Consider the following 25920-nt stretch of genomic DNA (forward strand, 5'->3'; position numbering starts at 1 on the left):
GAACCACACTCTTTTCAACAAACTCTCTTTAGTTGGTTGGATTTTAAATGGGCCTCACTAAATTAATGGGAGCTACATGATTTAATATAACTCATTTGACTTGCAACAAATTAGAGAATGTGTTGGAGATAGTGTATTAAATAGTGTGTTACTATCGCTCCTCGTAATGTATTTGTTTAGAAGATAAAGTAAATTGTAAAGGTAAAGAAGCCGCTTTGGTTGATGTTCTTGATAAATTTCTATATGATTTTTCTTTATGAGAATGTTAACAACACTCTCTCTAATACTTACTCTCTTATTGGTGGGTAATTTACCTTAATCAATGAGCATTCACCTTTTTAGATGGTATCCATAAACTATCTTGACCCCACCAATAAATTGTTCATTTTCATCGGTTGATGGGTAAATTACCCATCATACTTCAAAGGTAATCTAGAAAAAACCTTATGTTAAATATCCACGTGATCGCTACTTTAAGTGGTACTCATTTCTAAAATATTTGACTTATATTAATTTCATTCAATAAAAAATAAGTGTTAGAGCATAGTGTGTTAGAATGAAAATGTTTTTAACATTTCTCTTTTCTTCACTATATAGTAAGAGCAATGCTAGTAACACATATTTTAACACACTTTAATCGGTTAAAATTCACATGGACCCCAAAAAAGACTCCTAAACATACTCTGCTGAAGCGAAAAAGTGATTCTAAATGAATGCCAATATAACAGTGATTCTATAAAATGTTTGGTTCATATATATAAACAGAATACATCACACAAAAAGCAAACATATCACATATTCAACTAATTTTCCATATCCACAGCTTGAGTTAAAACCTATGAAGCATTAACACATACACGATCATGTAACACGTGGACACCGGTAATAATTTGAGAAAATGACAAAATTGAATGTAATTACATGTGTCGGTATCAGAAACAAGCATGTGTCAGACACCGGACACGTCTTCCGTTAGAAGTGTCGGTGTTACAAAGGTCAATTTATTTGGGAAATGGAGAGAGAAAGAAGTATATGAAAGACACTTGTTATTCAATAACATTCAAGTTCAGCGAAAAACTCTAACTAACTTCTAGTCTCTATTAACAACCTTGTAAGCTACATTACAAGCAACAATTACTTCCTATTTTCTACTTTGAATTACAATCAACAGAAAGAAAAAACACTAACTCAAGATTCAATTACAAGTGCATCCATATTTTGTTTTCCTTCAGGTTATTTGGTATAACATGATTACACATAGGATCCATAAACAGCACCCCCGTATTTACCTTGTCATGAATCATTTATTATAGAATGAAAAATGATATTCTGAGACGAAACTTTTATGCTTTGTTGATTAATGATTATTAGAACCGAGATGCATATTTTTCCTGTGCTTCACATGTAGTTAAAAATTTGCCAAGAACCATGACCGATCACCCTGTAATGAGAGTAAACTCTAATTTAATAATGCTTATCACCAGGCCCCTGATTTAATAACTTCATTCCTTTATGGTTTGGTTAGGGTAAGCTTTTAACTTGTTTAAAATATTAACAGAGCTAGAAAAACAAAAATTTCAGCATAAAAATTTCAGAACTAGACCCTTAATGTTATTTTATGTTTAGTGCAAAAGGGAAATGAGGATCTAATGAGATTTTTTAGGTTTTGACTTTTGGTTCTTTGATTTCAAGCTTGGTATTACAGACCTTAGTCTGCACTCTGGAATTTTCAAATATTTAGATAATTGCAAGTTTAAAGGAGTTTTGTCAACATGTTGTAACTAGTAATTGTTTGCCTCCTTCCATGGAACCAAAACTCAAAGCAAATGCCCGAGTAATTTTAATAACTTCATTCCTTTATGGTTTGGTTAGCTCCTTTCTTCTTTGATGGTCTCTCAGCGTTTCTCTGTTTAACTCTCTCTAAAATAAGTGATATCCGCTGGAAATGACTTGGAAGCTATTTATACCATGTCTGGTAAGTAACTGCTCACTTAGCCATGCCCAGGCTCACCGTGGCGAGCGAAGCTTTCTTCACCAATGGGTTTCTGCCACATCAGCAAAGTGGCCCTCAAACCACCTTAGCTCCCGTGGCGAGCTCATGTCTTTCTCAGCCACGCCTTGTTTTTCTGATTTTCCTTGCTCTCTGTCTACCCTCACTGCAGCTTCGCTATGGCGAGCCTCTTGGCCATGACCTCATTGTGGGCTCGTTGTGGCCATGGTGACAGCATCTGATTTTCTTCACTTTCTGACTTGCCTTCGCTTTGGTCTCGCTTTGAGCTTGCTTAGCAAACCTCTTGACATATTTTTCTTTCCTTTTTTATCTTAAAGTCCATGGCAAGTGAATTTTACCTACATAAATGTTGGTATTAGACATAAAACGCACATATTGCTATTTTTCTATTAATTTGGAGCTTTTACATAGATAATTTGCAAAACAAGTTAATAAGTGCCTTAATTATACATGTGATTTATCCAATTTCTGGCACTTACCAACTCGCAAACAAAACCTTGTTGAATTAGAGAGAAAGAACTATATGAAATTAAAGACACTTGTTATTAAATTAGAGAGAAAGAAGTATATGAAAGACACTTATTATTGAATGGAATTGTTGAGTGAAGAAGTGGTTGTTAAAACTGTGTATTACTCCTTTTATAGAGGAGGATAACACTCACTCACCGTAGTTCCTTGTCAGGCAAGTAACCATTCAAATTAACAACCTTGTAAGCACCATTACAAGAAACAGCTACTTCCTATTTTATAGTTTGAATTACAATCGATAGAAATAAAAAAACACTAACCCAAGATTCAATAACTGTGCTTTGGTATACCACGATTACACATAGGCTCCATAAACAACACCCTGGAATTTAGCTGGTGATGAATCATTGAATAGTTCAGAAACAAGCGAGGTTTTGTCTGTCTTGGCTGGGTCATGAAATGTTGCTACAGAGAGCCTTGCTCTATCATAATACAATGCTAGTCAGCCACATATCCTATAAAAGCTTGGTTTCATGTATGGATATTGTTGTAAACTCAAAAATCACTATGAATGAAAGATAATATTTTGATATGAAACTTTTATTCTTTCATACATAGATACATGAGCAAACATCCTATACAAGCATGGCATATTTTCTTGTGCTTCACGTGAAGTTATGGGTTTTCTATGAACCTTGACCCAACCACACTCAACGTCCTTCCTACAATGATCTTAAACACAATCAGAAAAACACAATTGTTCGCATGATTAGTCGTAATTGAAAGCTTGCCTCGATGTCTAAATAAGTAAATTACATTATTGAATAATTGACTTGCACTGATTAATTGGATCTCAGTAATGTGATGACACTCAGAAACTCTTAGTTTCATGTACTTTAGTCACCTTGACAACATGGTATAAGATTCATTTTAGTCATGTGGCACAAGAACTGTTTCTTTTTTTCTTAAAAGGGATTTTACACAAAATATTTCTGACAGTAAAAATAACAACCAAGTAACACTGTTAGTCTGAACATCACAGGGGCACCATGGTATAAGATTTTTAGTCATGTGGCACCATTTAGGCATTTTCCTTCATAATTTAGTAATGCATCTTCAGCTTATTACTAGAGCCCTGAAGTACAATAGCAGTTAGCTGGAAGATTAAGAAAGTCCAATTGCAATGCCTATAATTTCATTGAAATACAAGGTTTGAGTACAAATAAACAAATGGGAAATTAGTACCAAGCGAACAATGAAAACAATATTTCCTAATTTAAATTACAAAATCAATATGTTGTGCAGAAACAACATAACACAATGTTTGAAAATGTACTAATTGCGTCCAACACCAACGTTAATCAATGACTTGACATGTTCCTGGAGATTAGAGAGGCTTGGATTGCTCTTATAGTGGTACATGAGGGGAACCATTCTAGCAGCATTCAGACAAAAGTTGGAAAATGATGATGAAAACTGATTTGCAACCAGAATTTCTTGATTGAGAAATTTCCATTCATTTGAAATCATGTGAGCAACATGTCCTTGCACGTCTTCACTGGAAATATCTTGGTGTTCACTCATGTAGCAATCAAGGTATGACCCATCAAGACCATTTTGATCTCCACTCTGCATTCATCCATGATAATTCTTATCATTAGAACTTTACATTTAACAATCGAGTTAAGTGGTTGAACAATTTAATCGAATACTTGTTTAATATTCTAATTTAGGAGACATATTTCATACCTTAGCTCCTTCTAAATCATCAGAGAGACGAAGAATTTTTGCCACTGAATATATGACATTTGGAAACTTTTCATCCAAGATATCAATTGTTTGCTTTGTTATACCATTAACATGATCCAACAGGAAGAATGCATGTTCAAGCACAACATGCACTCCAGTGCTCACAATTCCATTGTTCAAGTAATCCTCTGCCTTTGGTAAGTGACCAGAATTCAACCAATGAGCCTCTTCCATGAAAGCGTTCAATAAGCGTATCCACTGTTTCACCAAAATAATTTTATATATACTCAGTCATTTGAAAGAATAATTTATATATATGATAAAATATAAAAGACGGTTAGTTAGTATACCGATTTTTTAAGAGTATCTATAGGGTTGAATCCATGCTTCTTGTAGACCTTTTCAGCAAAATTATTGGTAATGTCGTAAAGTGCATTCAAAGATATTTTCATGAACTTTGGAAGTAGCTCTGTGCCAGTGATTTCCCACCTGAATCAAAAATCATTTCATAGTAAGTATCAAAGTGAAGCATCAATGTAATATTTGTATATCTTTGCAGAGGCATATGTATGTATTAATGAGATGTATATAATTATTCAAAATTTAATACCTGTTAACAGCGTCTGTGAATATTGTCAGTTGATCTAATGTCGCGTGAACATCGAAAATGTCATCAATGACATAAATTAAAGAGATAGGTTTGGTGAGCTCAATCCTTTGTTCGGAAAAGTTTGGATCTGTAAAGCATGCCATCGGCCATGTGTACCATTTGAGAGGTTGATACCCCGAAAACTTCACCTCCTTGTCTAGTCCAAGTTCTTTCCACCATCTGTCATTTGAGAGAACAATTACGTTAGTGATCTCTATCTAAATTTTGAATAGTTTTAAGTTCAACATAGAGTTTTAATTAGAAAACATACTTGGAAACTTCAGTGGTCTCATTCTGATTCATGAACCTAACTATGGTGGAGTTGATTTTAGCAAGTTCCTCTAAACATATCAAATCCTTCTCTTCCTTCAAATCATGATTGAATGTGCTTTTATCCATAAATCTTGACAAGCCATAGTGAAGTGGATTCTGAAGAGTGTTTGCAACATATAAAGCATCCTTATGTTCTTGGTTTCTTGACAACCATGCATGTAGAAGCTCACAACAAAGGTATCCTACATCGTTAAGACAATCTTCTCCTTCAATACTTAGTTGCGATGCTTCGTAAAGGGCAATGAGACCTTTCACATCCTCACCATGTTTTTCTTCGAACATTCTTTTTGTACACTTCAAGTTGTCAAACAAATCTACACAACAATTATAGTTAGGCACTATATTACTAATTAATACTAGTAAACTCGTATATATTCAAATGTAGTGAGGGTATGTATTAAACAAACCTGGATTTACGTAATGGCCTCCTTGTCTCAGCAAGCGGAATGCAAGTGCAACTTCATAGAGTTCATGGCTACTCACAAAATCAATTATAGGATTGGTGTTTAATATCAAATGTAGCTTTTCAAGAGCCACTTTGATCTCCTCAGCAAAGTAGTGTTCAATGCCAAACCTTTGGATAATATCTATCAAATAAAAACTCTCCATGGGATCTTCGATTTTAACAAGTTTCTTATAAACTTGCTTAAATATCAAAGCTTGTTTGACATATGTAGCATCCTGAAAATGTAAAAGTGCAGATTGATCAGTACTTTGAAATAAAATATTTTAAATTTGAACAGCTGTATATATTTGTACTTCAATTAAAATACTTACCATTCTGGAAATTAATGCTTTGATAGTAAATTAAAACAGACTTGATTCAGTGTTTATAGCTGGGGATATTGTTAAGATGTGAAGATGATTATTTTGAAGAAATGGGAATGATATGTGGAGCTATTTATAGTTTAACATTGCACACGATTCTTATTTGTTATTTTGGGTTACTGAATGATTGAAGGTCAACATATGTATGCTGCATATGTGTATTGTAACACATTAATTTATTAGTAGTTTTTCTTTTGTATTTATTAGTTATATTTTGCCAATGCTTGTTATAGTAGTTTTTTTTTGGTAGAAGTTATAGTATGTTGTTGATGTGCTGTTGTCTATTCATGACTATTTAACATTAATTAAATAACAACGATTAATTTAAAGAACATGTTTCTTGTTTATTTTGTGAGAGGCTAACATGCATGATTTTTACTTATAAAATAGTAGTAATACGTGGAATAAGAATGAAACATAAAATACATCACTGAGTTAGTATAGTGTTGCTTCTATTAATGAGCTTAAGGTCAATTTTGACGTGAGTTCATCTCAGTAAATTGTTTTTTTTTTTTTTTATCTCTCTTTTAATCAAATAAATGATATTCATATACTTTTTGAGTGTTCATTCGTATAATTTTGTGATTAGGCCATCTTAGCATAATATTTTTTGTTTTGATCTCCGGTCTTTGTGTGATGTTTTTTGATTTTTTTCGTTTTAATTCGTTGTTTATTTCATTAAAGTTAAAAGGTTATCTTAATCCAATGAAGATTCAACCAATAATTTTTGTGTCGTCATTGTTTTCAATCATATTTACTGGTTTATATACTTTGTTGTTTTATACTATTAATATGGATATTGTGAATTTGTTCGCAACTTCATTGTTTTTTATTTTATTTTAGCGACGTAATGTATTGATGTATATCAACTTGAATGAATAATAGTTTATTTTGTCGTCAACAATAATAATTATAATAAGGTTTAGATAAGATTTTAATTTTGTAAATATAATATTCATTGTAAAAACCTTATTTTTATTTTTAGTCCTTGCAAACATGCAACTTTTTGTTTTTGGTCCCTTGTTCTTTTGCTTAGTCCATGCAAACTTGGTTTATTTATGTAATTTGTCCTTCCAAATATGCGTCATTTGAGTTTTTCGTCCTTGAAATAGCTAATCTTTACAAATAGCCATTCTATTTACTAATCAATTTAGTTTTGGTTCTTAATCTCATTTTCTAGCTGACGTGGAATGTGATTACTGACATGACACACGTTGACTGGGAAACAATGAGGATGAGTCAGCAAATAACACTTGAATGGACATCTTTGCCCTTAATATGTATAGGAAAAGACAAAAAAACCTTCTTGCTTCTCCTAAACTTGCTTCAATCTTCTTCTCCAAGATCAGTTCGTCATCTCTTCCGCTCTCTCCACACCAGTTCAAGCTCGTCAACAATTGAAAAATCCGTAACGAACAGAAAGAAAAGCTTTGAAGTTTTAATTTTCTTTCTTCATTGCCATCGTCTTTGCCTTTGTATTCAGCTACATAACCTATAGTTGAAGAAAATAAAACAATCGTTTATTGGAGAAAGATTAAGCTTGAAATCAACATTAGAAGATTCTGAGAAACCTCTCTTTCCACAACTATTTTTAACCAGGGATTCTTCGTTATCACTTTATCTGGGAAGATTGAGTCGTAATTCCACCGACAAGGTGGCCACCGTCGCCCCTCGACTTCTCTAACACTTCTTCCCTTTCTTAAATTTTTGGTTCTGCCTCGATAGAGTAAGAGCATCCACAATGGGTCTTATGTGTACACATCACTAAAACTGTGCATTACTCCTTTTATAGATGAGAATAACACTCACTAACCGAAGTTACTTGTCAGGCAAGTAACCATTCAAATTAACAACCTTGTAAGCTACATTACAAGCAACAGATACTTCCTATTTTCTAGTTTGAATTACAATCAACAGAATAAAAAAGACTAACTCAAGATTCAAAAGCTGTGCTTTGGTATATACACATAGGCTCCATAAACAACACCCTGGTATTTAGCTGGTGATGAATCATTGATTAGTTCAGAAACAAGGGTGGTTTTGACTGTCTTAACTGGGTTGATGAAGTGTTGCCACAGAGAGCCTTGCTTTATCAAAATAAATCAAACTTGTTGACAACTTCAAGTTCACGAATGAGTCATTTATCAGGAAAATATAAAGAAGTCGCTAACCGCCATAATACAATGCTAGCCAGCCACATATCCTACAAAAGCTTGATTTCATGTATTGATATTGTTGTTAACTCAAAAATCATTAAAGAATGAAGATAAACTTTGAAATTAAACTTTTATGCTTTCATGTATAGATACATGAGCAAACATCGTACAAAAGCATGTCATATTTTTTTGTGCTTCACGTGAAGTTATGAGTTTTCAATGAACCTTGACCCGACCACACTCAACGTCCATCTGGCAATGATCGTAAACACAATCAGAAAAACACAATTGTTCGCATAATTAGTTTTAATTGAATAATTGACTTGCACTGATTAATTGGATCTCAGCAATGTGATGACAGTCAGAAACTCTTACCAAACCTTTAAAATGTAGTGTCATGTACTTTAGTCACCTAGCAACATGGTATAAGATTCATTTTAGTCACGTGGCACAAGAACTGTTTCTTTTTTTCTTAGAAGGGATTTTACACATGTTAAACTGTGTAATTACTAGAAACAATAGATAGCTTGTAGAGCAAGGTATCCTGCCATACCAAGGAACTTTACCATGCACTGGCTTTAGATGATTCTAGTCCTAGCTAATAGTTAGTTACAATTAGTTATGATTATATGAAGCTATATATAGCTATGTTGTAACAAACTCTTTTCAGTTGAATGAATCAATAGATTTTCTCTCATTTTCTCTATTTCTTCTTCCTCAAGCTTCTACATTTTCTCTGAATTCACCATGATTATGGTGAAGTTTATGAACACAAAAATTGTCTGATAGTAAAAATAATAACCAAGTACATTGTTAGTCTGAACATCATAGGAGAAGAAACATCAGCTCTCATTATCGGTTCCTCTCTTTCTCTTTATTTAGGCACTAGCGGTTAGGAGTCAGCTCGGTTCACAATTTTATTTATGTACATGATAGGGTGAGTGGCCATTTTATTTTTCCTTATCTCCCCCTTCTTATTTTTCTCATGATTACTTTTCTTTACCAACTTACTTCTATCACTGTGATATTAAAAACACATTGTTGGTGGTACTTCATGACCTTAAATAAATTGGCCTCCTTTAGGCATTTTCCTTCATAATACTGCTATCTTTTAGAATTGGTTTCCTTCCTCTATTATTAAATTTTTGATAGAAACATGGCACACTTCACTTTCACCAATATTTTCATTGTTTCTTTCGTATGGGCCAAATCAAGGAACCTGTAGGTTGGCTGTAAGATTACTTTCGCTATTATTTTCTAGATGACCTTAATAGTGTAGTTAACTGTAAGATTAAGAAAGTCCAATTGCAATGCTTATAATTTCATTGAAGTACAAGGTTTGAGTACCAATAAACAAATGGGTCATTAGTACCAAGAGAACCATGAGAACAATATTGCCTAATTTAAATTACAAAATCAATATGTTGTACATAAACAACAGAACACAATATCTGAAAATGTACTAATTACACCCAACACTAACATTAATCAATGACTTGACATGTTCCTGGAGATTAGAGAGGCTTGGGTTGCTCTTATAGTGGTACATGAGGGGAACCATTCTTGCAGCATTGAGACAAAAGTTGGAAAATGACGATGAAAACTGATTTGCAACCAGAATTTCTTGATTGAGACATTTCCATTCATTTGAAATCATGTGAGCAACATGTCTTTGCACGTCTTCACCGGAAATATCTTGGTGTTCACTCATGTAGCAATCAAGGTATGACCCATCAAGACCATTTTGCTCTCCACTCTGCATTCATTCATGGATAATAATTCTTATCATTAGAACTTTACATTTTACAATTGCGTTAATTGGTTGAACAATTTAATCAAATATTTGTTTAATATAATTTAGGAGACATATTTCATACCTTAGCTCCTTCTAAATCATCAGAGAGACGAAGAATTTTGGCCACTGAATATATGACATTTGGAAACTTTTCATCCAAGATATCAATTGTCTCCTTTGTTATACCATTAACATGATCCAACAGGAAGAATGCATGTATAAGCACAACATGAACTCCAGTGCTCACGATTCCATTATTCAAGTAATCCTCTGCTCTTGGCAAGTGTCCAGAATTCAACCAATGGGCCTCTTCCATGAAAGCGTTCAATAAGAGTATCCACTGTTTCGCACAAATATTTTTATATACTCAGTTGTTTGAAAAAATAATTTATATATATGATGAAATAAAGAAGACAGATAGCTAGTGTACCGATTTTTTGAGAGTGTCTATAGGGTTAAATCCATGCTTTTTGTAGACCATTTCAGCAAAACTATTGGTAATGTCGTAAAGTGCATTCAAAGCTATTTTCATGAAGTTTGGAAGTTGCTCTGTACCAGTGAATTCCCACCTGAATTAAAAAATTGCATAGTAAGTATTACTGTAAAGCATGAATGTAATATTTATATATATTTGTATATAGGAGGTATATTTTTTATAGATCATGCGCTACAAACCCTTTGTGGAAAATTATGATATTAAGCCTCACTTAGTTTATGACTATAATTATATATATGAATTAACTAAATTATGAGATGTATATATTTATTCAAAATTGAATACCTGTTAACAGCGTCTGTGAATATTGTAAGTTGATCCAATGTCGCGTGAACGTCGAAAATGTCATCAATGACATAAATTAGAGAGATAGGTTTGGTGAGCTCAATCCTTTGTTCTGAAAAGTTTGGATCTGTAAAGCATGCCATGGGCCATGTGTACCATTTCAGAGGTTGATACTCCGAAAACTTCACCTCCTTGGCTAGTCCAAGTTCTTTCCACCATCTATCATTTGAGAGAATAATTACATTAGTGATTTCTATCTAAATTTTGAATAGTTATAAGGTCAACATAGATTTTTAATTAGAAAACATACTTGGAAACTTCAATGGTCTCATTCTGATTCCTGAACCTAACTATGGTGGAATTGATTTTAGCAAGTTCCTCTAAACATATCAAATCCTTCTCAGCCTTCAAATCATGGATGAATGTGCTTTTATCCATAAATCTTGACAAGCCATAGTGAAGAGGATTCTGAAGAGTGTTTACAACATGTATAGCTTCATTATGTTCTTGGTTTCTTGATAGCCAATTATGTAGAAGCTCACGGCAGAGATATCCTACATCGTTAAGACTATCTTCTCCGTCAATACTTAGTTGTGATGCTTCGTAAAGGGCAATGAGGCCTTTCAAATCCTCACCATGTTTTTCTTCAAACATTCTTTTGTTGCACTTCAAGCTGTCAAATAAATCTACACAACAATTATAGTTAGTCACTATATTACTAAATACTCCTATAGTAAAATTATGTATTCAAATGTAGAGAGGGTACGAATTAAACTAACCTGCATTGACATAGTGGCCTCCTTGTCTCAGCAAGCGGAATGCAAGTGAAAATTCATAGAGTTCATGGCTATTCACAAAATCAATAGGATTGGTGTTCAATATCAAATGTAGCTTTTCAAGAGCCACTTTGATCTCCTCAGCAAAATAGTGTTCAATGCCAAACCTTTGGATGATATCGATCAAATAAAAACTCTCCATCGAATCTTCGATTTTAACAAGTTTCTTATAAACTTGCTTAAATATCAAAGCTTGCTTAACATATGTAACATCCTGAAAAAGTCAAAGTGCAGATTGATCAGAACATTGAAATAAAGCTATGTTGTAACTAAGTTTAGAATAACTGTATATATTTGTACTTCAGTTAAAATACTTACCATTCTAGAAATTAATGCTTTGATAATAAAACAGACTTGATTCGGTGTTTATAGCTGGGGATTGTTAAGATGATTATTTTGAAGAAATGGGAATGATATGTTGAGCTATTTATAGTTTAACATTGCACTCGTTTCATATTTGCTCTTTTGAGCTACTGGTAGATTGAAGGTCAGCATGTGTATGCAGCATGTGCATTGTAACACATTAATTTATTTAGTTATAATATTGATGCATTATGTCGCTGACTTCATGTTGTCTATTCATGACTTTTCAACACTAAATAACAAAACAAATATTAATTTAAAGGAGAACATGTTTCTTTTATTAAAATATATAATCAATGCCCATTCTTCCACACAAAAAATGTGCCTTACGTTAATACTTGTTTATTTTGTGAGGCACTCTAGATTGATCTGAATTTGTTGGTTTAATTTAAAGTTTCTATTGAACATTCAAATATAATATAAAGAATTATGCAAGAACCACACTCTTTTCAACAAACTCTCTTTAGTTGGTTGGATTTTAAATGGGCCTCACTAAATTAATGGGAGCTACATGATTTAATATAACTCATTTGACTTGCAACAAATTAGAGAATGTGTTGGAGATAGTGTATTAAATAGTGTGTTACTATCGCTCCTCGTAATGTATTTGTTTAGAAGATAAAGTAAATTGTAAAGGTAAAGAAGCCGCTTTGGTTGATGTTCTTGATAAATTTCTATATGATTTTTCTTTATGAGAATGTTAACAACACTCTCTCTAATACTTACTCTCTTATTGGTGGGTAATTTACCTTAATCAATGAGCATTCACCTTTTTAGATGGTATCCATAAACTATCTTGACCCCACCAATAAATTGTTCATTTTCATCGGTTGATGGGTAAATTACCCATCATACTTCAAAGGTAATCTAGAAAAAACCTTATGTTAAATATCCACGTGATCGCTACTTTAAGTGGTACTCATTTCTAAAATATTTGACTTATATTAATTTCATTCAATAAAAAATAAGTGTTAGAGCATAGTGTGTTAGAATGAAAATGTTTTTAACATTTCTCTTTTCTTCACTATATAGTAAGAGCAATGCTAGTAACACATATTTTAACACACTTTAATCGGTTAAAATTCACATGGACCCCAAAAAAGACTCCTAAACATACTCTGCTGAAGCGAAAAAGTGATTCTAAATGAATGCCAATATAACAGTGATTCTATAAAATGTTTGGTTCATATATATAAACAGAATACATCACACAAAAAGCAAACATATCACATATTCAACTAATTTTCCATATCCACAGCTTGAGTTAAAACCTATGAAGCATTAACACATACACGATCATGTAACACGTGGACACCGGTAATAATTTGAGAAAATGACAAAATTGAATGTAATTACATGTGTCGGTATCAGAAACAAGCATGTGTCAGACACCGGACACGTCTTCCGTTAGAAGTGTCGGTGTTACAAAGGTCAATTTATTTGGGAAATGGAGAGAGAAAGAAGTATATGAAAGACACTTGTTATTCAATAACATTCAAGTTCAGCGAAAAACTCTAACTAACTTCTAGTCTCTATTAACAACCTTGTAAGCTACATTACAAGCAACAATTACTTCCTATTTTCTACTTTGAATTACAATCAACAGAAAGAAAAAACACTAACTCAAGATTCAATTACAAGTGCATCCATATTTTGTTTTCCTTCAGGTTATTTGGTATAACATGATTACACATAGGATCCATAAACAGCACCCCCGTATTTACCTTGTCATGAATCATTTATTATAGAATGAAAAATGATATTCTGAGACGAAACTTTTATGCTTTGTTGATTAATGATTATTAGAACCGAGATGCATATTTTTCCTGTGCTTCACATGTAGTTAAAAATTTGCCAAGAACCATGACCGATCACCCTGTAATGAGAGTAAACTCTAATTTAATAATGCTTATCACCAGGCCCCTGATTTAATAACTTCATTCCTTTATGGTTTGGTTAGGGTAAGCTTTTAACTTGTTTAAAATATTAACAGAGCTAGAAAAACAAAAATTTCAGCATAAAAATTTCAGAACTAGACCCTTAATGTTATTTTATGTTTAGTGCAAAAGGGAAATGAGGATCTAATGAGATTTTTTAGGTTTTGACTTTTGGTTCTTTGATTTCAAGCTTGGTATTACAGACCTTAGTCTGCACTCTGGAATTTTCAAATATTTAGATAATTGCAAGTTTAAAGGAGTTTTGTCAACATGTTGTAACTAGTAATTGTTTGCCTCCTTCCATGGAACCAAAACTCAAAGCAAATGCCCGAGTAATTTTAATAACTTCATTCCTTTATGGTTTGGTTAGCTCCTTTCTTCTTTGATGGTCTCTCAGCGTTTCTCTGTTTAACTCTCTCTAAAATAAGTGATATCCGCTGGAAATGACTTGGAAGCTATTTATACCATGTCTGGTAAGTAACTGCTCACTTAGCCATGCCCAGGCTCACCGTGGCGAGCGAAGCTTTCTTCACCAATGGGTTTCTGCCACATCAGCAAAGTGGCCCTCAAACCACCTTAGCTCCCGTGGCGAGCTCATGTCTTTCTCAGCCACGCCTTGTTTTTCTGATTTTCCTTGCTCTCTGTCTACCCTCACTGCAGCTTCGCTATGGCGAGCCTCTTGGCCATGACCTCATTGTGGGCTCGTTGTGGCCATGGTGACAGCATCTGATTTTCTTCACTTTCTGACTTGCCTTCGCTTTGGTCTCGCTTTGAGCTTGCTTAGCAAACCTCTTGACATATTTTTCTTTCCTTTTTTATCTTAAAGTCCATGGCAAGTGAATTTTACCTACATAAATGTTGGTATTAGACATAAAACGCACATATTGCTATTTTTCTATTAATTTGGAGCTTTTACATAGATAATTTGCAAAACAAGTTAATAAGTGCCTTAATTATACATGTGATTTATCCAATTTCTGGCACTTACCAACTCGCAAACAAAACCTTGTTGAATTAGAGAGAAAGAACTATATGAAATTAAAGACACTTGTTATTAAATTAGAGAGAAAGAAGTATATGAAAGACACTTATTATTGAATGGAATTGTTGAGTGAAGAAGTGGTTGTTAAAACTGTGTATTACTCCTTTTATAGAGGAGGATAACACTCACTCACCGTAGTTCCTTGTCAGGCAAGTAACCATTCAAATTAACAACCTTGTAAGCACCATTACAAGAAACAGCTACTTCCTATTTTATAGTTTGAATTACAATCGATAGAAATAAAAAAACACTAACCCAAGATTCAATAACTGTGCTTTGGTATACCACGATTACACATAGGCTCCATAAACAACACCCTGGAATTTAGCTGGTGATGAATCATTGAATAGTTCAGAAACAAGCGAGGTTTTGTCTGTCTTGGCTGGGTCATGAAATGTTGCTACAGAGAGCCTTGCTCTATCATAATACAATGCTAGTCAGCCACATATCCTATAAAAGCTTGGTTTCATGTATGGATATTGTTGTAAACTCAAAAATCACTATGAATGAAAGATAATATTTTGATATGAAACTTTTATTCTTTCATACATAGATACATGAGCAAACATCCTATACAAGCATGGCATATTTTCGTGTGCTTCACGTGAAGTTATGGGTTTTCTATGAACCTTGACCCAACCACACTCAACGTCCTTCCTACAATGATCTTAAACACAATCAGAAAAACACAATTGTTCGCATGATTAGTCGTAATTGAAAGCTTGCCTCGATGTCTAAATAAGTAAATTACATTATTGAATAATTGACTTGCACTGATTAATTGGATCTCAGTAATGTGATGACACTCAGAAACTCTTAGTTTCATGTACTTTAGTCACCTTGACAACATGGTATAAGATTCATTTTAGTCATGTGGCACAAGAACTGTTTCTTTTTTTCTTAAAAGGGATTTTACACAAAATATTTCTGACAGTAAAAATAACAACCAAGTAACACTGTTAGTCTGAACATCACAGGGGCACCATGGTATAAGATTTTTAGTCATGTGGCACCATTTAGGCATTTTCCTTCATAATTTAGTAATGCATCTTCAGCTTATTACTAGAGCCCTGAAGTACAATAGCAGTTAGCTGGAAGATTAAGAAAGTCCAATTGCAATGCCTATAATTTCATTGAAATACAAGGTTTGAGTACAAATAAACAAATGGGAAATTAGTACCAAGCGAACAATGAAAACAATATTTCCTAATTTAAATTACAAAATCAATATGTTGTGCAGAAACAACATAACACAATGTTTGAAAATGTACTAATTGCGTCCAACACCAACGTTAATCAATGACTTGACATGTTCCTGGAGATTAGAGAGGCTTGGATTGCTCTTATAGTGGTACATGAGGGGAACCATTCTAGCAGCATTCAGACAAAAGTTGGAAAATGATGATGAAAACTGATTTGCAACCAGAATTTCTTGATTGAGAAATTTCCATTCATTTGAAATCATGTGAGCAACATGTCCTTGCACGTCTTCACTGGAAATATCTTGGTGTTCACTCATGTAGCAATCAAGGTATGACCCATCAAGACCATTTTGATCTCCACTCTGCATTCATCCATGATAATTCTTATCATTAGAACTTTACATTTAACAATCGAGTTAAGTGGTTGAACAATTTAATCGAATACTTGTTTAATATTCTAATTTAGGAGACATATTTCATACCTTAGCTCCTTCTAAATCATCAGAGAGACGAAGAATTTTTGCCACTGAATATATGACATTTGGAAACTTTTCATCCAAGATATCAATTGTTTGCTTTGTTATACCATTAACATGATCCAACAGGAAGAATGCATGTTCAAGCACAACATGCACTCCAGTGCTCACAATTCCATTGTTCAAGTAATCCTCTGCCTTTGGTAAGTGACCAGAATTCAACCAATGAGCCTCTTCCATGAAAGCGTTCAATAAGCGTATCCACTGTTTCACCAAAATAATTTTATATATACTCAGTCATTTGAAAGAATAATTTATATATATGATAAAATATAAAAGACGGTTAGTTAGTATACCGATTTTTTAAGAGTATCTATAGGGTTGAATCCATGCTTCTTGTAGACCTTTTCAGCAAAATTATTGGTAATGTCGTAAAGTGCATTCAAAGATATTTTCATGAACTTTGGAAGTAGCTCTGTGCCAGTGATTTCCCACCTGAATCAAAAATCATTTCATAGTAAGTATCAAAGTGAAGCATCAATGTAATATTTGTATATCTTTGCAGAGGCATATGTATGTATTAATGAGATGTATATAATTATTCAAAATTTAATACCTGTTAACAGCGTCTGTGAATATTGTCAGTTGATCTAATGTCGCGTGAACATCGAAAATGTCATCAATGACATAAATTAAAGAGATAGGTTTGGTGAGCTCAATCCTTTGTTCGGAAAAGTTTGGATCTGTAAAGCATGCCATCGGCCATGTGTACCATTTGAGAGGTTGATACCCCGAAAACTTCACCTCCTTGTCTAGTCCAAGTTCTTTCCACCATCTGTCATTTGAGAGAACAATTACGTTAGTGATCTCTATCTAAATTTTGAATAGTTTTAAGTTCAACATAGAGTTTTAATTAGAAAACATACTTGGAAACTTCAGTGGTCTCATTCTGATTCATGAACCTAACTATGGTGGAGTTGATTTTAGCAAGTTCCTCTAAACATATCAAATCCTTCTCTTCCTTCAAATCATGATTGAATGTGCTTTTATCCAAAAATCTTGACAAGCCATAGTGAAGTGGATTCTGAAGAGTGTTTGCAACATATAAAGCATCCTTATGTTCTTGGTTTCTTGACAACCATGCATGTAGAAGCTCACAACAAAGGTATCCTACATCGTTAAGACAATCTTCTCCTTCAATACTTAGTTGCGATGCTTCGTAAAGGGCAATGAGACCTTTCACATCCTCACCATGTTTTTCTTCGAACATTCTTTTTGTACACTTCAAGTTGTCAAACAAATCTACACAACAATTATAGTTAGGCACTATATTACTAATTAATACTAGTAAACTCGTATATATTCAAATGTAGTGAGGGTATGTATTAAACAAACCTGGATTTACGTAATGGCCTCCTTGTCTCAGCAAGCGGAATGCAAGTGCAACTTCATAGAGTTCATGGCTACTCACAAAATCAATTATAGGATTGGTGTTTAATATCAAATGTAGCTTTTCAAGAGCCACTTTGATCTCCTCAGCAAAGTAGTGTTCAATGCCAAACCTTTGGATAATATCTATCAAATAAAAACTCTCCATGGGATCTTCGATTTTAACAAGTTTCTTATAAACTTGCTTAAATATCAAAGCTTGTTTGACATATGTAGCATCCTGAAAATGTAAAAGTGCAGATTGATCAGTACTTTGAAATAAAATATTTTAAATTTGAACAGCTGTATATATTTGTACTTCAATTAAAATACTTACCATTCTGGAAATTAATGCTTTGATAGTAAATTAAAACAGACTTGATTCAGTGTTTATAGCTGGGGATATTGTTAAGATGTGAAGATGATTATTTTGAAGAAATGGGAATGATATGTGGAGCTATTTATAGTTTAACATTGCACACGATTCTTATTTGTTATTTTGGGTTACTGAATGATTGAAGGTCAACATATGTATGCTGCATATGTGTATTGTAACACATTAATTTATTAGTAGTTTTTCTTTTGTATTTATTAGTTATATTTTGCCAATGCTTGTTATAGTAGTTTTTTTTTGGTAGAAGTTATAGTATGTTGTTGATGTGCTGTTGTCTATTCATGACTATTTAACATTAATTAAATAACAACGATTAATTTAAAGAACATGTTTCTTGTTTATTTTGTGAGAGGCTAACATGCATGATTTTTACTTATAAAATAGTAGTAATACGTGGAATAAGAATGAAACATAAAATACATCACTGAGTTAGTATAGTGTTGCTTCTATTAATGAGCTTAAGGTCAATTTTGACGTGAGTTCATCTCAGTAAATTGTTTTTTTTTTTTTTTATCTCTCTTTTAATCAAATAAATGATATTCATATACTTTTTGAGTGTTCATTCGTATAATTTTGTGATTAGGCCATCTTAGCATAATATTGTTTGTTTTGATCTCCGGTCTTTGTGTGATGTTTTTTGATTTTTTTCGTTTTAATTCGTTGTTTATTTCATTAAAGTTAAAAGGTTATCTTAATCCAATGAAGATTCAACCAATAATTTTTGTGTCGTCATTGTTTTCAATCATATTTACTGGTTTATATACTTTGTTGTTTTATACAATCAACAGAAAGAAAAAACACTAACTCAAGATTCAATTACAAGTGCATCCATAGTTTGTTTTCCTTCTGGTTCTTTGGTATAACACGATTACACATATGCTCCATAAACAACGAAGAGATAATGTAGCCTATGAGGTACGGCTCATAGTAACAAATGTGAAAACTATGTTTGCTACAACGAAGAGATAATGTAGCCTATGAGGTACGGGTCATAGTAACAAATGTGAAAACTCCGTTTATTACAACGAAGAGATAATGTAGCCTATGAGGTAAGGCTCATAGTAAGAAATGCAAAAAGAACTGTTCGCCACAACGAAGAGATAATGTGGTATATTTTCGTTCCCCACAACGAAGAGATAATGTTGCTTGTGGTTATTTACATTTAGTTATTGGTTGCCATTGATACTTGCTCCATGAATCTAAATTTCATTGATGTGAGGTTTGGAATTTGAGACCGAATTCACAACACATATGTCATTTTATTTGGGAAATGGAGAAGATCCCAACCCAAACTTTTGATGAATTGGAGAGAAAAAAGTATACGAAAGACACTTGTTATTCAATGATACCGTGGAATGAAGAAATTGTTGTTAAAACTGTGTATCACCCCTTTCATAGAGGAGGATAACACTTGATAACGTAGTTACTTGTCAGGCAAGTAACCATTCAAGTTAGCAAAAAACTCTAACTAACTTCTAGCCTCTATTAACAACCTTGAAAGCTACATATTACAAGCAACAACTACTTCCTATTTTCTAGTTTGAATTACAATCAACAGAAAGAAAAAACACCAACTCAAGATTCATTAACAAGTGCATCAATATTTAATTTGTTTTCCTTCAGGTTCTTTGGTATAATTTTTCTTCATATTACAAAATCTTCCTCATTTGGATGCGGCTTTTGGGGGGTTTTAGAGAGATTATATGAATTCTTCGAATTTAATCTATGTTGTTACAATATTCTTAATATTAAAAATATATGAATCATAAGTATTAGTTTATCATTCTCTTAAAAAACACTCTTTCAAAAAAAATGTGAAAGATTTCTTCATTTCCCTCTATACTTTCCACCCCTTAAAGCTCTTTCTTTCCCTCCCCTGCAAACACCCAAACAAAGCCACAGGCTCCATAGACAACACCCCAGTATTTAGCTTGTGATGAATCATTGATTAGTTCATAAAAAAGGTAGGTTTTGACTGTCTTTGCTGGGTCATGAAATGTTGCCACAGAGAGCTTGCTAGCTCTCTATCAGGATTAGTAATTGCTCTAGTGGCGGAGCTAGAAAAAAAGTCTAGGGTGGGCCATAAATAGTGATGAAGCTTAATTTTCTTACAAGTACATTTTATCATTGGTTAGTTTCAATGACTACAAATTTGTTATTTGTTGAATATAATTCAAACCGGTATTTTAAAATCTGAACCGTTTATCAACCTTAATAAAGTACAATATAATTGATCGAACAACTAGGTCATTGAACCTAACGACTGAATTAAATGACTCGACTTCAATAAACAGATGTATAAGTATTAAATCGAATTGAATCAAACGACCAAGTAAAAAAAAAATTAAAATAAAACTCATGACATATATATTAATGTAAAAAAGATCATTACATAAGAAAATATACTTATAATCAAGGACAATAATGAAATATATTTTAATTTAATAAAGAATATAGTATTTTTTTACCTAAAAAATAATGTTTATACAATTAAATATTTTTATGATATCATGTTTTTTAAGGATATTTTAACATTTATCTTATATGTTATGCATTATAAAAGATGGTTGAGGTCCTCTTTTATATAAAAAAATATGTTATGTGTTTTAAAAGAGAATTTTTTTTGACAAAAAAAGAGTTGAAGTTCCCTTTGTATAAAAAAAAATAAAATAAAAGAGTAAAGAGACAATTGTACCCAAAAATAAGAGTAAGGAAGGAAAATATTATTTTAAATTGAATAAAGGAGTTATGTTTTATTAAAGAAAGAAAAGATTAAGTAACAAAAAAAAAGGATTATTTTAACAATTATGAATGCTTTTTTTATACAAAAGAAAATAAAAGAGTAATGAAAATGGCTTTGGCAAGAGTTGAACCTAGCACATACGACTTGGCAAAAAGGCTCTTAACCACTACAGCATGCTACACAATCATCATATAATCACGAAACATAATATATATAATAAGAAGAAAAAAAATTCGGGGTGGGCCATGGCCCACCTTGGCCCATGAGGGGCTCCGCCTCTGTCTAAGCACACAGCTCCTGGTGTTTAAATAAACCAAACTTGTTAATAACTTTAACTTCATGAATGAATCATTTTCCTGAAAAACATAAAGAAATAACTAATCATCATAAATTCATATTACCACGCTTGCCAACCACATATCCTAGAATGTTTAGATTTCATATTCTAATATAGGAGCAAACATCCTAGAAGAGCTAGGTTTCAAGCATAGATATTGTTGTAAACTCAAAAATGATTATAGAATGAAAAATAATATTCTTAGATGAAATTTTATGCTTTGTTGATTATTTTTTGAACATGCATGCTTTGTTGATTTTATTAGAAAAGAGGTATATTTTTCCTGTGCTTCACATGCAGTCATGGATTTGCCAAGAACCATGACCCGATCACACTCAACCTCCACCCTGTAATGAGAGTAAACTCAATCAATAATTTAGTAATTCTTATCACAAGGTCCCTGATTTAATAACTTCATTCTTTTATAGTTTGGTTAGCGTACGCTTTTAACTTGTTGAAAATATTAACAAATTGCTAGAGAAACAAAAACTTCAGCATGCAATTTTCAGATATTTAGATTCTTTGAATTTCAAGTTTGTTATTACAGGATCTTAGTCTGCACTCTGCAATTTTCAAATATTTAGATAATTGCTACATTAAAGGAGTTTTGTCAAGTTATTGTAACGAGTAAGTAATTGTTTGCCTCCTTCCACAAAACCAAAACTCTTGGCAATAATCGATATGATTACCGTTCCATGAATTTTACTATGGCACAGAAACATGAGAAGATACAAATTTAACACTGTTGTTTCATAGTTTGATTCTAACTAATCTTATATTAATACTCATTAAAGTCCCACATCAATGAGAGTCTCACAACAAATGTTGAAGTGTAAAGGAACCATGAAAACAATAATTACAAATCAATGTGTTGTACATAAACAACAGATCACAATATTTGAAAATGTATTAATTGCACCCAACACTAACATTAATCAATGACTTGACATGTTCATGGAGATTAGAGAGGCTCGGATTGCTCTTATAGTGGTACATGAGGGGAACCATTCTAGCAGCATTCAGACAAAAATTGGAAAATGATGATGAAAACTGATTTGCGACCATAATTTCTTGATTGAGACATTTCCATTCATTTGAAATCATGTGAGCAACATGTGTTTGCACGTCTTCACTGGAAATATCCTGATGTTCACTCATGTAGCAATCAAGATATGACCCGTCAAGACCATTTTGATCTCCACTCTGCATTCATTCATTGATAATAATTCTTATCATTAGAACTTTACATTTTACAATTGTGTTAATTGGTTGAACAATTTAATCAAATACTTGTTTAAATTCTAATTTATGAGATATATTTCTTACCTTAGCTCCTTCTAAATCATCAGCGAGACGAAGAATTTTTGCCACTGAATATATAACATTTGGAAAATTTTCATCCAAGATATCAGTTGTCTCCTTTGTTATACCATTAACATGATCCAACAGGAAGAATGCATGTTCAAGCACAACATGCACTCCAGTGCTCACTATTCCGTTGTTCAAGTAATCCTCTGCCTTTGGTAAGTGACCAGAATTCAACCAATGAGCCTCTTCCATGAAAGCGTTCAATAAGCGTATCCACTGTTTCATCCAAATAATTTTATATATACTCAGCCATTGAAAGAATAATTTATATATATGATAAAATATAAAAGACGGTTAGTTAGTATACCGATTTTTTAAGAGTGTTTATAGGGTTGAATCCATGCTTCTTGTAGACATTTTCAGCAAAGTTATTGGTAATGTCGTAAAGTGCATTCAAAGATATTTTCATGAAGTTTGGAAGTTGCTCTGTGCCAGTGGTTTCCCACCTGAATCAAAAATCATTTCATAGTAAGTATTAGAGTGAAGCATCAATGTAATATTTGTATATCTTTGCAGAGGTATATGTATGTATTAACTAACTAAGGAGATGTATAAATTTATTCAAAATTGAATACCTGTTAATAGCATCTGTGAATATTGTAAGTTGATCCAATGTCCCGTGAACATCGAAAATGTCGTCAATAACATAAATTAAAGAGATGGGTTTTGTGAGCTCAATCCTTTGTTCTGAAAAGTTTGGATCTGTAAAGCATGCCATAGGCCATGTGTACCATTTCAGAGGTTGATACCCTGAAAACTTCACCTCCTTGTCTAGTCCAAGTTCTTTCCACCATCTATTAAATGAGGGTATAGTTACGTTAGTTACCCCTATGTAAAATTTGAATAATTATAAAGTCAACATCTATTTTTAACCAGAAAACATACTTGGAAACTTCAATGGTTTCATTCTGGTTCATGAACCTAACTATGCCAGAATTGATTTTAGCAAGTTCCTCTAAACATATCAAATCCTTCTCAGCCTTCAAATCATGCATGAATGTGTTTTTATCCATAAATCTTGACAATCCATAGTGAAGTGGATTCTGAAGAGTGTTTGCAACATATAAAGCTTTGTTATGTTCTTGGTTTCTTGACAACCATGCATGTAGAAGCTCACAGCAGAGATATCCTACATCGTTAAGACTATCTTCTCCTTCAATACTTAGTTGCGATGCTTCGTAAAGGGCAATGAGACCTTTCACATCCTCACCATGTTTTTCTTCAAACATTCTTTTGTTACACTTCAAGCTGTCAAATAAATCTACACAACAATTATAGTTAGTCATTATATTACTAAATATATATATTCAATTGTGGAGAGGATCTGTATTAAACAAACCTGCATTTACGTAATGGCCTCCTTGTCTCAGCAAGCGGAATGCAAGTGCAACTTCATAGAGTTCATGGCTACTCACAAAATCAATTATAGGATTGGTGTTCAATATCAAATGCAGATTTTCAAGAGCCACATTTATTTCCTCAGCAAAATAGTGTTCAATACCAAACCTTTGGATAATATCGATCAAATAAAAACTCTCCATGGGATCTTCGATTTTAACAAGTTTCTTATAAACTTTCTTAAATATCAAAGCTTGTTTGACATATAAAACATCCTAAAAATGTAAAAGTGCATTGATCAGAACATTGAAATTATAAAACTATGTTGTAAATAAATTTAGAATAACTGTATATATTGGTATTTCAATTAAAATACTTACCATTCTTGATATTTTTAAGATGTGAAGTGGTTTGCTATAGCAGTATAACTCAAGGAAGATGATTATTTTGAAGAAATGGGAATAATATGTGGAGCTATTTATAGTTTAACATTGCACATGGTTCATATTTGCTCTTTTGAGCTACTGAATGATTGAAGGTCAAAATATGTATGCAGCATGTGCATTGGAACACATTAATTTATTAGTTATAATATTGATGACAACTGATAAATAAAATAAGCAGTTTAAGTTTGCCAATGTTTGTTGCATTATGTTACTGACTTCATGTTGTCTATTCATGACTTCCTACACCTACACTAAATAACAATAATTAATTTAAAGGAGAACATGTTTCTCATATTAAATATATAAACATCAATTTAAAGGAGAACGCGTGTTTCTTATATTAAATATATATAATCACTGTGCATGCTTCCACCCAAAAAATGTGCATTACTTTAATACTTGTTTATTTTGTGAGGCACTTAGATCGATCTGAATTTGTTGGTTTAGATTAAAGTTTCTATTGAACCTTCAAATATAACTAACACACTCTTTTTAACAAACTTTCTTTATTTAGTTTGATTAAATGGGTCTCTATATATTCATGTGGGACCTACATGATTTAATTTGACTCATTTGAATTGCAACCTATCAGAAAATATGTTGAAGATTGTGTATTAAATAGCGTGTTGCTAACGCTCCTCGTAATATATATGTTTAGAAGATTGATTAAATTGTAAAGGTAAAGAAGTCACGCTGGTTGATTTTTTTGATAAATTTCTATATGATTTTTCTTTACGAGAAGTGTTATCAACACTCTTTCTAATACTTACTCTCTTATTATGTTAAATAGTTATGTGGATCTCACTATTTTATCTGAGACTTGTTAAGAATAATAGTTAGTTCAATTGTTAGTTTGTAAATATAGTTTGTTAGGGTACAAGTTGGTTACTATATAAGTCATAAGGTTGACTTTTTTGGAATACTTTTCCATTTTTGTATCATTTTTCAACTATCATACTCATCGATACAATAGTTTTGTAAGCTTTTATCTCTATTTTCATGGATGTGATGTTTTTGAACACTCGTTTCCAAAATATGGCACTTATATTAATTTCATACAATAAAAAAAAAAAAATGAGTCTTAGATAGTGTGTTTGAAAGAAAATGTTTTTAACATTTCTCTTTTCTTCATTATTTGGTAAGGGAAATGTTACTAGCTAACACATATTTTAACACACTTTTCAGCGCATTTATTCTTTTATTGATTAAAATTAACATGGGTCCTATTAGATTTATATGA

The 25920-nt window shown here is 32.5% G+C and overlaps 4 protein-coding genes across 4 annotated transcripts; all 4 read right to left on the minus strand.

Moving 5' to 3' along the window:
* Window positions 1-3508: 3508 nt before the first annotated feature.
* On the minus strand, window positions 3509-6071 carry LOC120579685 ((3S,6E)-nerolidol synthase 1). Its single transcript, XM_039832351.1, has 7 exons — window positions 5988-6071; window positions 5618-5891; window positions 5149-5524; window positions 4839-5057; window positions 4579-4717; window positions 4229-4486; window positions 3509-4108 (listed from the first exon to the last, which is right to left on the minus strand). The coding sequence occupies exons 1-7, from the start codon at window positions 5988-5990 to the stop codon at window positions 3815-3817; spliced, it is 1563 nt and encodes a 520-aa protein (XP_039688285.1). The 5' UTR covers window positions 5991-6071; the 3' UTR covers window positions 3509-3814.
* Window positions 6072-9470: 3399 nt separating this feature from the next.
* On the minus strand, window positions 9471-11995 carry LOC120579433 ((3S,6E)-nerolidol synthase 1). The gene is made up of 7 exons (XM_039831627.1): window positions 11925-11995; window positions 11550-11820; window positions 11081-11456; window positions 10771-10989; window positions 10420-10558; window positions 10072-10329; window positions 9471-9950 (listed from the first exon to the last, which is right to left on the minus strand). Exons 1-7 carry the CDS (start codon window positions 11925-11927, stop codon window positions 9657-9659), a joined length of 1560 nt encoding a protein of 519 aa, XP_039687561.1. The 5' UTR covers window positions 11928-11995; the 3' UTR covers window positions 9471-9656.
* A 3915-nt stretch (window positions 11996-15910) lies between these two features.
* Window positions 15911-18475, minus strand: LOC120579688 ((3S,6E)-nerolidol synthase 1-like). Its single transcript, XM_039832353.1, has 7 exons — window positions 18392-18475; window positions 18022-18295; window positions 17553-17928; window positions 17243-17461; window positions 16983-17121; window positions 16633-16890; window positions 15911-16512 (listed from the first exon to the last, which is right to left on the minus strand). Exons 1-7 carry the CDS (start codon window positions 18392-18394, stop codon window positions 16219-16221), a joined length of 1563 nt encoding a protein of 520 aa, XP_039688287.1. The 5' UTR covers window positions 18395-18475; the 3' UTR covers window positions 15911-16218.
* Window positions 18476-22291: 3816 nt separating this feature from the next.
* On the minus strand, window positions 22292-24668 carry LOC25481496 ((3S,6E)-nerolidol synthase 1). Its single transcript, XM_039831378.1, has 7 exons — window positions 24615-24668; window positions 24236-24509; window positions 23782-24157; window positions 23472-23690; window positions 23204-23342; window positions 22855-23112; window positions 22292-22731 (listed from the first exon to the last, which is right to left on the minus strand). Exons 1-7 carry the CDS (start codon window positions 24615-24617, stop codon window positions 22438-22440), a joined length of 1563 nt encoding a protein of 520 aa, XP_039687312.1. The 5' UTR covers window positions 24618-24668; the 3' UTR covers window positions 22292-22437.
* Between the last annotated feature and the right edge of the window lie 1252 nt (window positions 24669-25920).

The sequence above is a fragment of the Medicago truncatula genome, chromosome 3, assembly GCF_003473485.1.
Source record: "Medicago truncatula cultivar Jemalong A17 chromosome 3, MtrunA17r5.0-ANR, whole genome shotgun sequence".
NCBI classification, from domain to species: domain Eukaryota; kingdom Viridiplantae; phylum Streptophyta; class Magnoliopsida; order Fabales; family Fabaceae; genus Medicago; species Medicago truncatula.

What these genes read in the sequence shown, in the direction of transcription:
- LOC120579685 (XM_039832351.1), bottom strand. An exon ending in AGGCCATTACGTAAATCCAG is followed by an intron (nt 5,525 to 5,617) that starts GTTTGTTTAATA and finishes ATTGTTGTGTAG; the next exon opens with ATTTGTTTGACAACTTGAAG. An exon ending in TTCACAGACGCTGTTAACAG is followed by an intron (nt 4,718 to 4,838) that starts GTATTAAATTTT and finishes TTTTTGATTCAG; the next exon opens with GTGGGAAATCACTGGCACAG.
- LOC120579433 (XM_039831627.1), bottom strand. An exon ending in AGGCCACTATGTCAATGCAG is followed by an intron (nt 11,457 to 11,549) that starts GTTAGTTTAATT and finishes ATTGTTGTGTAG; the next exon opens with ATTTATTTGACAGCTTGAAG. An exon ending in GAGACCATTGAAGTTTCCAA is followed by an intron (nt 10,990 to 11,080) that starts GTATGTTTTCTA and finishes CTCAAATGATAG; the next exon opens with ATGGTGGAAAGAACTTGGAC.
- LOC120579688 (XM_039832353.1), bottom strand. An exon ending in GAGACCACTGAAGTTTCCAA is followed by an intron (nt 17,462 to 17,552) that starts GTATGTTTTCTA and finishes CTCAAATGACAG; the next exon opens with ATGGTGGAAAGAACTTGGAC. An exon ending in TAGATACTCTTAAAAAATCG is followed by an intron (nt 16,891 to 16,982) that starts GTATACTAACTA and finishes TTGGTGAAACAG; the next exon opens with TGGATACGCTTATTGAACGC.
- LOC25481496 (XM_039831378.1), bottom strand. An exon ending in AGGCCATTACGTAAATGCAG is followed by an intron (nt 24,158 to 24,235) that starts GTTTGTTTAATA and finishes ATTGTTGTGTAG; the next exon opens with ATTTATTTGACAGCTTGAAG. An exon ending in ATGATTTAGAAGGAGCTAAG is followed by an intron (nt 22,732 to 22,854) that starts GTAAGAAATATA and finishes GAATGAATGCAG; the next exon opens with AGTGGAGATCAAAATGGTCT.